The following is a 12,633-nucleotide window of genomic DNA, read 5'->3' on the forward strand; positions in this document are numbered from 1 at the left end:
ACCCTACTCGCGACTTGGGTACTCTCGTTTTTCCTGGCTTCATGCAGTTGACTCGTTTTTGCTCGAGTTCCTATGGGCTCGTTTTGATATTTTCGTTCGTTATCATTGGCTGTTGTCACTACTGCGGTTTTGGTTGCCGTACAGTCGAATTTACACTACCACGCTCTTTGATTGGTCCAGCGAATCCGCGCCGCCCTCTCAACCAATCAGATGCAGACTTAAAAGCCATCGTGTCCGACTCACTCGCTTTTCCCGCTATTGATTTGTACTCGATATGTGTTTTCAGTTACGCCTTTTTGATGTTCCATCGCAGGAAGAGTGTTGATTGCAATATGGCTGGGATTACAGCCTTTTCTCTCAGTGAAATCGAGGAAGGAAGCGAAACAGAAGAGTTTTGGAAAGTGATTGGAGGAAAGAAGTACTACTGCAGTTTGGCGCATGGTATGTAACTGACCTTGTTCACTCGTCGTGCTTATAGGCGCAGAACGGATAAATGATACATCAGCCCATATGAACGTGGAGTAGACATCATTAGAAAGTGCTTCTCAGGAGCTTTCATGGACCAGAAACAAACAAGGGTTTCCATCCGTAGCTTCCGTCTTAAGTTGGAAGATTTCATCCACAGACCTCAGCTAGAACAAACTTGTAAAGCAACGTCATCACGCCACGTGAATACTGCTGAAAGGGTTTTTTTTTTCTTGTGGTACTGTTCTAGTTTAGTGGAACCTAACGTTTGACTGAAATGAATTAGGACAGGTTTCCTCTCGATTCTTGCTCGACTACGGTGTGTTGTTATGAGGATTTGTTTACGTGTTTATTTAAGAAAGATTTTTTTTTGTCGTAGATCCATCCAAACACAACTACCAACCTCGACTTTTTGAACTAAGCGGTGCCACTGGAAAATTCACAGCGAGTGAAGTTTTGTGTCCCTCACGATCGGAACCAAAACTGTGCCCGTTTCCATTCCTACAAGAAGACATTTATACGGCCAAACAACCAGGTGCGGAAGCTAAGCATAGTTGTTACAAAACTGCACAGGGTAATCGCAATGTAAGGAGATTTGCGCGAGGAATAAGGAATGAGAGAGAGAGAGAGAGAGAGAGAGAGAGAGAGAGAGAGAGAGAGAGAGAGAGAGAGAGAGAGAGAGGCAGAGGGAGACGAGACGCCTTTTCCATTAACACTCCCTTCCCGGCCTTTTCCTCCCGCACCCTGCTACCCTGCTACCCTGCTACCCCTCCCTGCTATCCCTCTCCTCCTTCCCCCTCCCCCCCAGAAGACAAGTTTTCCTAAGACACAGATTTTTGATTATTAATTCGAGGATTATTTTCAGGGTTGTTTATCGTAGACGGTTACTATGAAGTCTACGTTTGGGAGGGTTGGATGCCTGAGGATGACGATGATGTGCGAACAGGCTCCGGAAGACAGCGCTGGGACAGAGACAGAAAACTCGCTATGGAAACGGCGCTTAGTTATGCTAAAGGTGTGCGATTTGTTTTTTTCCCTCTCTCGCTGCAAGTGATATTTTTGTCTTTAGGTGTATCGTTGTGTTTCTCAAGTCTATTAGTTGCCAAGTTAATTTCCAGTCATTATGAAATATGAGATATTAACTTTTCTATCTATCATTGATTCCTTTCAATGATTTATGGTATTAATTTTTATTTATTTATTTATTTATTTCGTATCCCTCAGAGGCTGGAAAGCGCGTCTCTCACCGTGTGTACGTGGTGTATGCCGGCATGGAACCGATGACGTTTAAGGTTCTTTTTCCTTACTGGAATGATACACCAGATGTCATCAAAATACAGAAACTGGTATGTACTATGTCGAAGCATGCAAGCAAGCAAGTTTTCCTTGGCAAGTTGCACTCCTTTTAGTAGAATTAAAAAGCCGCCCTATGCTTCTTTTATCGTAATCAGTCATTCTTGTTGTCTCTTTTCTAGGACGGAAAGCAACCCAATACAAAACACTCTGCCAGCGACTTACTACAACAGTTCACAAAGTAAGTGACTATAGAATCATGTTTCCTGTCACACAGAGCTGTGTTCTTCTCCTTCAGCAGTTTTCATCAGTGCTTCTGGTATGAGAATTTCCAGACTGTGACAGAGGGCGCACGCTTAAACATTGCAATTATGCAGAGTTTGCTTTAGTAAGCTCTGCGATTGGTCCAGACTAACGCACCATTCTCTTAACCAATCAGATATGTACTAAATCGTTGTCGACGTGGTTGCCTGCATTTTCCCGCGTTTTAGACATTGTGCTTGTTTTAAATTTGGATGCCCATTGGCTCCACGTGTTTATTTCCTTTTATATGATTGGCTGATCTTGTTATTGTGTGTATGGTCTCAAAGACACTTTCTCTAATGACGCTCTATCTTAACTACTCCTGAATTGCTTTCAAAGGGATTTTTACACACTGGCTGAACTTCAGAAGATACCACCACCCCAAGGAGTCGATCCAGCGAAACTTGAAGTTTACTTAAGCGATAATGACTTTAAGGTGAGTTCAGAATGAATTTAATGAGAAAGTGCTCCAACTTACGTTTGTAAGCGAACTTCAACATGTCACTGTGTGTCGTGGTGTTCTATATTGATATGGCCACCTTTTTAGGCGAGAGATTGGTGCAACAATTAAGCATTTTCCTTTTCTTTTTCTAGGAGATTTTTAAGATGGAGAAAGAGGCATTCAGTAAGCTCCCAGGCTGGAAACAAATCAATCTAAAGAAAGCTGTTGGTCTGTTCTAGAGCAAAAAAAAACCTCGAAACTACATGGTGGTAACTCAGACTATTTATATCCTTGTCGACAGGTGCGAGAAGAAGGAAACAGTGGTTATTACCTATAAGATCTGATGCGCTAGATTGCCTCTGTCAACCTTTTATCTCCCAGAGTTGATTGACGTGTCACCTCTCCTTGTGATTCCACCGTGTTATTTTGCAAACATGTTATGAGAGCATACAAGCTAATCAACTGGGGGGTTAAGTCTTGATACAACACGAAATTCTCCCGTTTATTTTACAAGGAAATATTTGGCAGTCTGTTGGGAGAATTGCAAATATGATTCTGGGAGTTAAAAGGTCAGAAGGTCAGGGATATCTAACTTTGAGATATAATGTGCCGGTAAGGAATGATAATAAGGTTATTTTCTTACGCGTATTCCCGTAGCATTTAGTGTGCTGGGTGACACGAGGCAAGTCTAAAGGCAGATAGCTTTATGTGTAACCTAAAATGCTAAAAGATGTATGTTTTTTGTAATGATGAATTACCTTGTTAAGATAAAGCTATTGATATAATTTTTGATGTAATTTTCTTGGCGCAGCATCAGTAGGCTTAAAAATGAAATGTGATTTTTATTTAATTCAAATTTTAGATGGTAATATGATAACTTAGGCGTTAGAATGTGTTTCACGTCAGTTTGGTTTCAATCAAATCGGCTCACCTTGAATTGAAAAGAGTTATTTCAATTTGAATTTCAAGAAATTGTTTTGAGTCAAATATTTTTATAGTCGAGAATTAGATTGCAAGTAATTTGCGGTACTTGATAATGTTGATTTTAGAGGAAATATATTTTTGAAATTACGCATTTGATTTTAGAGAAGTGTTCTTCGGAAAAGGTTTTAAAATTCACAGCCATTATTCTTTTTCAGACGGAAAATCTCGACAATGTTTTCTTTATACGTTCGTTTCTTCATATTCATTTCTTCGCATAATTTATTTCTGTATCTCAAAGATTTCGTTAGAATTCTGCTGGGCGGATGTAATAGATTTTGCATTAATTGTTATCATATGTAAAGATTATGTTTGTTGCATATTTTTCATTTCAAAAAATACCATGACTAAACTTGAGTGTTAAATACAACGATTACAATTCCTTCGGCTAATGATTTCGTCAGATGACCTGGGATAAGTTGGAGCGCTTTTCGATTGAGTGTCTTGAAACGGAAACCAAAATAATTACACTGGCCAATCAGGAGAGGAAAATACCTTGAAGAACCAATGAGAACTCAAAGTAAAACCGAGAAAACTGTCTACAGCGCGTGAAAACGCGGGCGACCAAATTTTGATTGGTGTTTGTATTGCATCGGATTGGTTGAGAGGGTGGCACGATATTTTTTTGACCAATCACAGAGCAAATTAGAACAAGACACAAGCAATCCTGGATTTGTTTTGACACGTACTATTGAATCGAAGATTGCGCTATTCGTAACCATCGGAAGAAGTCAGAGCTGGTAATATTTCTTAGGCAATGGACATATCTCGACCCAGGCAACGAGCAATTTTTTTTCCCATATTCCTTTTCATGTCGAAAGCACTGATTGCCAGGCTCGAATGAAGTTGGAATCATTTTGAGTTTCCTGCAATATGATTGGCTAAGTTTCTTAAGAGCAGTTTTGAATCGACTGTCGTAAAACCATAACCAGAATAATCACAACAGCCACAGCCAATCATAACAAAGGTTTTGTGTCATCGTCAGCCATTTAGGACTCAAAGTAAAAACTGAAAAGCTACCAAAAGCGCGGGAAAACGACTAAGACACGTAGTGTTTCCTACAATTCTTTATGTTTTAATGGTTATAGCAAATTATTGTTAATCTCAGATTATTCAGTAAGCTTAATGTATTATAAGAATTGAGCTAAATTGTTTTCGTCAAATTGAGCAGGAGAAAGTTGTATATACAGAGAAAATTATGAAAGCTGAAATGAGATTAAATTTATGTTCTATGTTAATCCTGATGTGATGTACATAGTAATAAGAAGCTTTGCGTCAGGTTTTTATGCAGTTAAAAAAATATTACTTGATTGAGTGTGTCCTGTGCTTCATGCGTTTACCTTGCATTTCATTTGTTCATACGGCCTGTCTCCCATGCATTTGTTCATTTTGCTCGTTCGCTCTTTTATTTGTTCGTTCGCCCGATCTTTGTTCGTTCAATCATCGGTTTGCTTGCTCTTTTTTTATTCACTCGTTTGCTTTCTCTTTACTTTTGCAGTCAATATTTCACTGTATCTTTCATTCTTTTTTTTAAATTTTTTTTTATTTCTTGTCACCCAAGGGTCGTTCCCTTTTCTCTTGGTTTGTTGACATGCCTTTTCGTTCGCCACTCCGTCGCTTTTTGGTTTCCTGACCCCCTCTCCCCCTTCCTTACCCCCTCCCCCTCAATTTTTTTCTCTTCTTCTGTCCTTCTGTCCTCTCCTCTCTTCCTATTTGCTATTTTTTCGTGTTGAACTCGCAAAGGAACGTATCACATTTCAATCCTTCAAAAGGATGTTTTATTGAAAAAATTTTTTATAAAACTGTTTATTCGTCATACGTCGTCCATGGGACTGCTTTTCGTGTTTTTCTATCTCATCTTTACTGTAGGAGGAAAGAAACCTTGCATCGGTGATCATTTTTACATTTGACTTAAAAGTTGACTCGCACAAACTACACACACTCCCACCCCCTGGCTCAATCGGTTTGCTTTTTCTCACCGATCAAGTGATCGAAATAAACCGGGACCCTGGGAACGTGATCGACTCATTTTTTTCTTGGGTGCAGTAATGACTGATCATTCTCGTCTTCAGGTCTTCAAATTTGTACTCTATGTTGTAAATGACGATGTCATTGACATAAAATAACTTAGTGACCGAGAATGAGTCGCATGAAACTACTCCACGTATAACACGAGACATCGTCCCCAGGTTTTCTTACGCTGTCACGGGCGCACACGTGACCGAAGGAAGCGATAACTCTGAGAGCCAGGATGAGCTGTACAGGAAAGCAAAATTTTTCCAAGAGAAGTGTACCGATCTTGTGCATGCGCGTGAAAATTTGAAAGGCTACAAGAATTAGAATTTCTGAGGCAACTTAACCGCACATCGTTGTGTGTTAGTGTTTAGAAATTTCTCTACAGGGTTCACTTACCCTTGACGTCTGATGCATTAGCAGGGAAGTGTTTCCCTCAGGACATGTTAGAGATATTTTCGGCGTAAGGACGTAAGTCTTTTGGTTTGGAGCATCTGGCATCGGAATCGTCAATATATCCTCAGAGTTTTCTTTGGACACACTAAGGACGGAAAGCGAGGTAGTTAACTATGGGACTAGGCAAGAATTTGCATAGAGTTATAAGAGTGCATTGGTACCGTCAAGAAAAAATGGGAAATTTACCAGGAAATTCTGAGAAAAATTCACGCCACCGCATCAACCTCGTTTTCAGGATCCCTCTCTGATCCTTGGAACGAGGCTGAACTGCAATTCCACTTAATCGGGCAGGCTGCCGTGATTGTCACTTAGCCCCAATTGCTCTGTGCCACAGAGGTATTGTTTTCTAGCCGTTTGGTCTTTTGGTTTTTATTTTCAAATGAACAAGCTTTTCCTCCGTGATAAATATCGCAAACACTTCGAGAGGCCCCGTACTGATAATTTTTCGATTTCCGGGGGCCGATTATTTGACATTTTGGCCTTAAGGTGGGCGCTTATTCAAGGGAGGGTGCTTATTCGCGGAAATACTTTATATTTTGTATAGCAACCCCACTTAGCCCAAATGGATAGCGATAAAAACTACTATCCTAGGGTTTGGATCTGGAAGAGGAAATTGTAAAAACTACCTTTGGTAGGGATTACTTGCCAACGCTGTACTTGAAAGATGAGCATCTTCAGCTGTCATGCCAAACTCCTTTCGAATCAGCGTGCGTTGTCTATGAAACCAAACACGTTTGTCACATAAAAGAAAAGTGTCTTGTTCCCAACAACCTCAAGCCGGAGACTGTCGAAAAAGCCTCTCGGTGTTTGCGGTAGTACTTCACCAAAGACTTACATCATTATTGAGTGATTGAATATCTCAAGTCTAAAAAGAACTTCAGCGGGTTACATTAATCTCAGAAAAAGGCCAATTGAGTCTCTCAAGCTGATATATAATAAATATTTTAATAACCTCGTTTTCTCAATCCGTATTGTAGGTTGCAGGACCTCGTTTTTTCCGCCCGGATTTATGGCCCGCGAACTTCGCATTGCGGGCATAACTTTGAGCGAAAAGAAAAAACTCGAATTCGGTTAGTAAGGGTTACCTTTTTTTGGACAAGATGTACAAGCCACAACATGATGGCTCCTGAAACAATTGCGAGTAGCGACACCATTAGTGCCAAGGTAGAGATCTTCATTGGTGTTGGAGATGCAGGATGACCGACGAGACTTCCATGATTAACTTTTATAACAGGAGAGCTTGAAGTAGTAACCGCTGTAGATAACATGCAGATAACATGAGGGTAACGGTGGTCTGCGCAATATTGGTGACGCAAATCTCGTTAGCGAGCTAAGCATTATTACTAATAGGTCATTATGGAATTTAGTATCCACTGTGTAATGCAAGTCACAGCAAAATGAGAATTGTGTTGTGTGTCACTAAAATTAGAAAAGTAGCGAATTTTGAGCCGGTCACAATCGCTTTGTCAAAAGCTTGGAAAAATTAAAAATTCTGAGTCCTCAACGAAAAACCGATGCTTGTAAAATGTAGGTTGTTCAAAACGAACCAACAGCATATTATATTTGGTAGGAAAATCATTATCAATAAAGTTGTTATCGAAAGGTCACAGTACAACATTTTGTACACGAGTCGACGTATCCTGGAAATAGTAAGTCAAATGATAGAAGACAAGAACTGAAGATTAATCCATTTGTGATACTTACAAGTTGCATTGTTCCGACCCACGTCTCTGTAAACAAAACTTGCGCTGTTAGCTGCAGCAGAAGAAGACAAAATTTCGAAACTTAACAAAACTGTATTTTAGAGAAGCGACAATTTTTGACTGCTAATTGAAAGATCATTTTTCAGATGAGTAAACATTGTAATACACCTGAGCAGAGCCTGGAAGGTGTCATCACAGTGTTTTCGTAAAACGAAGATTTGTAAAGCGAATGAAAACAATGCGCAAAATGTCAATGATCTAAAACGCTTCTACTCAAACCTTTTTGAAGGAGAAATAGGTTGACAATGGATAGCAAAATAATCAACTGATGCTTTGGTAGCATTGGTAGAGATAACGAATTCGTAACTTTTTTTTTGGTGATTTGTTTCTTGACTTGCACACGGAAGACGTCCAAGGCGTCGCAATGAAATATTTCTGCTTTGAAAATTCTTGCGACTTCTTTTTTAGCGCGAGGTGGTGTTTATGACGTGCAGAACCGCTTTTTATTGGTCGAAATCCGTGACATGCGCGTGCTAAAACACGCTTACCTACGATAAATTTACAAAAGAATGGATTGCTGTTTACTATGCGCTGTTGCTGTCATCCCTTAACAAAAAGCTTTACACTCGTTTGAGGTTTTGTTCCAGTAAACAACTATCTTTTGTTTTTTCTTGGAAATAATAATCCTTCGATCTCCATATGTAAATTTTTCACCTTGAAAGTGACGCATAATTTATCTTTTACAATACTGTAATTTGTACGGAGGACGGAGGAATAAGCTGAACCTTGCTCCCAGCTTTTTTTTCTCTTTCGCCTCCTAAACAAGAAAGAGCCCTGGGGACGAATTAAGAAGAGAATGGGTGGAGTAGCTATTTCACAAGTTTAATGAGACGACTACAGAGGCCCTAAGGTAATCAGCTTTTTTTAATGGTGTCTCGATCTGATTGGAAAGTGGTAAAATATTGTTTTTGCTTTACCTGTAATTTGTTTCGTCTACAATGGTGTACACCGTAAGGAGGTAAAACTAGGCCGACACAAAATTCAAGGGAAATGAAAAATGGATCGAGATTCAAATAAACTGAGTCATGATGGAGAAATATCATTCAAGCAAAATGTCTTATTTGCTCAGGTTCATTCAAGTTCGACTAAGTATCCCTACAGATACAATTAGACCACACTAGTCATCATATTTCGTACTACAACTGAACGAAACTGACGATGACTTGACGATGATTTTCAGTCCACCATTCAAAGTGGGAAACTTCATTTGAATTTTAAATATGCTCAAAATTAGTATTCATAGCTATCGATCAGTCTTGCACGTGGAAAGAGCTTATGAACTGCAAGAACATTCAGCTTCATTTGCGTTATTCCAGGGCCTGAAAACACTTTACTTAAACGTCATTTTCCTTCAGATATTGTTTATTCTGTCAAGGCAGGCGTATGTTTCTCCAGGGTTGCTGAATTGAGAGATATTTGTGGGCTCCGCGTTGAGGATTTATAAATGTCACTTTAGGACTGATTTTCTCAAGGTAAATAAACCACGTTTAAAGACATTTTTCACAGAAATGAAGTGTTGGGAGTTTTGTGCTGGTGCACTTAAAACTTAGATGAGTTTGATGCTGAAAAAAAAATGAAACGTAACGAACAGCGCCGCGTGAGACAAATCACTAAGAATGACCGCCAGGACAGTCCTTCAATCACGTGACGAGGAATTTGTGCTTTATTGACAACATGTAAATCTCTTATTTCTGTACCAATTTATTCATTTATTTACTCATTTTAATATCTGTCCTCTGTTTTATACTGTATGAAGTCGTTTGTTTGTCGAAGGTAAGACACTGGTATCAAAGGAGTACCTTGTCATTGTTCGTATTATAATCACCATCCTTCTATCTCGCAAAATTACCATAGCAACAGTTTAATAAGTGAATTCAGACCCATGGAAAAGTTAAAATGTACTCTGTGTTCGCGTTCATTTGTTTGCAAAATCAAATTGTCTGTAACATTTTTCAATTAAGGAAATTGACATTGTTTTGTTAAATGCGGGGGCTTACATTAATTTTTCGATCGGAATATTGATCTTGCCACTTTAAAAAGTGAAGTACCAACATAAACAAAGGTTGAGGGGCGCGGCCACGACTTTGAAGGAGGGGCCACAATGTGTCACACCCAGGGTACGGTACCTACCCGACTGTGATGTCGACATCCACGTTGTGTTTGACTAAAAGTTACATTTCATAAGATGAGCAGTGAGTGAGTAACACATACTGTGTAGATTCTCCAGATTCGCTCTTTTTAACCGCTTGAATTCTAAGGCTCTCATGTTCCCCAGGTGACTGTAAAAAAAAAGCTTCACTTCAAAAAGAGGTGAGGGGCATTTGAACAGGCCAAGGTCACCCCCGAGCTACACCCCTCTTGTTGACATTTATTCCAAGATTACCCCGAGCCACGCCCCTGTCGTTGGCATGTATCCCAAGGACACCCCAAGCCACGCTCCTGTTTGTGCCTTGTATTCCGTGAGCCTTCTGAGTTACGTCTCTGATGATTGCGTTTGTTTACATTGAATTTCTCTTTTATTTCACATTCCAGAAAGCGTCAGGCAAAGAATGTCTCAAGATCAAGAAATTCAACGAGGGAAAAGACGGATAGCCTCTCAGGAGGTTAGTTATATATCTTTTTTTTTTCAGAAACGAATTAAGTAATTATTTGCGTTTAGAAATCTGGTCTACACTAGATGCTTAAACCTGCATTTGAAGAATGTCTGCAATTAAGACCAGACCAGAGTCGACGATGAAGGAAAAAAGCAAACAAATGAAATTTGCTTTTTAAAAAATTGACGCTAATTTCTCTCAATGTTTTAATCTTTCAATCTTTCTCAAACTAAGGTGTTTTTCAACAGTTTTCAGCTCTGCCGTTTTGATTAGTTACTTAGTGTCTGTTAATGTAAACCGCTTAAGTTGTTTTTTACGTGGTGCGTGAATCCATCTGCCTATCTAAGTTGCCAAAGCAACGATTTAGCCCATCAAGTACTCATCTTATTTCAACATTAAGTGCTAACAGCACTTACAAAATAATTACAAGTCTTTAATCAATAGATTTCCTTTCTGCTGAGGGAATGACTTAAGACTGACTTATCACTACAACTTGTATTCACATTGTTAATCCAAGCTATTATCTGATGAAATGGTAGTATTCGTGCCAAAAATATTGTCGTAGATAATCGAAAGAGTTTAGGCGTTCATTCGATGGGAAATTTCTGCAATGAGCTCATAGAAGCTTAGCAACAGTAGAAAGTTGAGACAGAATTGTCAAACCTGTCCCACCTACTTAGGCTATAATAAATACCCGACGATTCTTATCAATAAATTAGAAATCGTCCCCTTAACTCACTAACAAACTATAAGATTCATTGCTGCGTGTCGTAACTCTTGAGGCTGAACTGAATTCCTCATAAACCAGATTTTTTCTTGTCTAATATTTCGGTTTTATTTCATTCACAAAAACAGCTTAGTTTGGAGCGATGCAGCCCTTAGACTGAAAGCAACCAGTTAAAAGAATACCTCAAAGATAGATTTTCAAATGATTTTTTTAACAAAAATTCATTCCTGAACCTCTTTAATATTGGATTGTCTGGTGGTTTTGTTTTGGAGCCTATTTGCTAAATATTGTAGCTCTTAAGTCTGAGACCAACTTTTTAGAGAATTCTCTAAAAATATAAGTAGATATTTCTCTTAAGCTGACTTTTGTTGAAAATCTCGACACTTTTATATTTATCGAAGAAAGAACAGGGAACTTTCTCTACCTTTTGGGAATGAAAACTTTTTTTTAAAGCCTGTTTGCGAAATATCGTTGCTCTTAGAACTAAGACCAACTTTTTAAGAGAATTATCGAAAATACGTAAAAACTGTTTTCTCTTTTCAAATGGTCTTGAAACGTCAAAGTCAATGTTCTCTTGTAAATTGAAACCCGCTAATTGATGGGACAAAATGAAAAATACAAGTTTTAAGATGGCACTGTAGTTATTTTGTTTTAACTTTTCACAGAAAAAAGGTGGAATGACAACAAATGAAAAGCCTCTTAGTTGAACCAATTTAACTCGTCAATTCAATTCCTGATGATGATGATGAGATATCAGCAAATCACCTTGGTTTTCATCTGGTAATTGTTGCTTAAGGCTTTTATTTTTGTATCTAAAATTTATCTTTGAGTGAAAGCGTCGCTCGTGTAGTGTTTCTGTCGCAGTGAAAATTCGTAAAAACTGGAGCAGATAGTCTTCCGTGATGTAAATGTACATGCAAGACTAAAAATCTTTTGATGTAAATGTCGTAATGACTCTCTTAAGAATCGTTGGTTTGTCAATGTCTTAAAGATATCGTTTGTATGTATAGGTTTCATTTTGTTTGCTTGGTCGGTTTTTCTTACATCCGTTGAAAGGAGTCTGTCCTAAGTAAGTACACCAGCTCTCTAGTCACTCTGTTCTCCCCGTCATTAGCGTGGCTTGTTGGTCAACGGTATGTATTTTGTGGTAAATCAGTTGAGATAAATTCTTCTCTTTCTTGATTTGAATAGTTCAATTTCATTTAGTCTTTTCTTAAAAAAGTTTTAAAGTTAGTGCCATTCAAAACATGTATCACCTTCTTGCGACATCAACTTAGATTTGACTGTGATACAAACCGTTAAGCAAACAAAATAAGCGGTCGGTCCAAAAACATTAACAATTCAGCGAGTCTCGGCTTTTTTTCTATTCATTTTTGTAACAATGTTCAGTTTCTATATCTGCCGCTGCAATATCAAAGATAAGGTACATCAAATGAGAGATGTCAGTGGAAATTTGAGGAAAAAATCACACTATCGCTCAAGGTTTGCAGAACAATCCGTATCACTTTCAAAGAACTCCAAAAAAATGGTGGCTCAATTAATATTCACTCACCAATTGATTATTTTTAATTCGGAGCACATCTTTAATAATATCAG

At 38.6% G+C, this 12,633-nt stretch overlaps 2 protein-coding genes across 6 annotated transcripts in view; one reads left to right on the top strand and one right to left on the bottom strand.

Annotated features, from left to right (window-relative positions):
* Positions 1-4,794, top strand: part of LOC149034710 (supervillin-like) — a 122,275-nt gene extending 117,481 nt beyond the window's left edge. For all 5 annotated transcript variants that reach the window (XM_089194357.1, XM_089194361.1, XM_089194360.1 and 2 more), the window contains 7 exons: positions 314-441; positions 845-1,000; positions 1,331-1,480; positions 1,690-1,811; positions 1,941-1,999; positions 2,401-2,497; positions 2,656-4,794. In XM_089194357.1, coding sequence (XP_089050483.1) covers positions 314-441; positions 845-1,000; positions 1,331-1,480; positions 1,690-1,811; positions 1,941-1,999; positions 2,401-2,497; positions 2,656-2,742 — 799 coding nt within the window. In that variant the 3' untranslated portion in view covers positions 2,743-4,794. The remainder of the gene's footprint in view (positions 1-313; positions 442-844; positions 1,001-1,330; positions 1,481-1,689; positions 1,812-1,940; positions 2,000-2,400; positions 2,498-2,655) is intronic.
* A 447-nt stretch (positions 4,795-5,241) lies between these two features.
* Positions 5,242-8,464, bottom strand: LOC149034721 (uncharacterized). The gene is made up of 6 exons (XM_089194475.1): positions 7,936-8,464; positions 7,658-7,708; positions 7,042-7,208; positions 6,580-6,671; positions 5,897-6,038; positions 5,242-5,347 (listed from the first exon to the last, which is right to left on the bottom strand). The coding sequence occupies exons 1-6, from the start codon at positions 7,997-7,999 to the stop codon at positions 5,345-5,347; spliced, it is 519 nt and encodes a 172-aa protein (XP_089050601.1). The 5' UTR covers positions 8,000-8,464; the 3' UTR covers positions 5,242-5,344.
* Between the last annotated feature and the right edge of the window lie 4,169 nt (positions 8,465-12,633).

This window comes from Pocillopora damicornis, chromosome 14 (genome assembly GCF_964200805.1).
Source record: "Pocillopora damicornis chromosome 14, jaPocDami1.2, whole genome shotgun sequence".
NCBI lineage: Eukaryota > Metazoa > Cnidaria > Anthozoa > Scleractinia > Pocilloporidae > Pocillopora > Pocillopora damicornis.

Excerpts from the sequence above, each read along its gene's own strand:
- LOC149034721 (XM_089194475.1), bottom strand. The coding sequence starts at position 7,999 with ATGCTACCAAAGCATCAGTTGATTATTTTGCTATCCATTGTCAACCTA. Across the intron at positions 7,209-7,657 it reads GGGTCGGAACAATGCAACTT|CGGTTACTACTTCAAGCTCT; the intron begins GTAAGTATCACA and ends TGTTATCTACAG. Across the intron at positions 6,672-7,041 it reads TTGTACATCTTGTCCAAAAA|AGACAACGCACGCTGATTCG; the intron begins AAGGTAACCCTT and ends GTTTGGTTTCAT.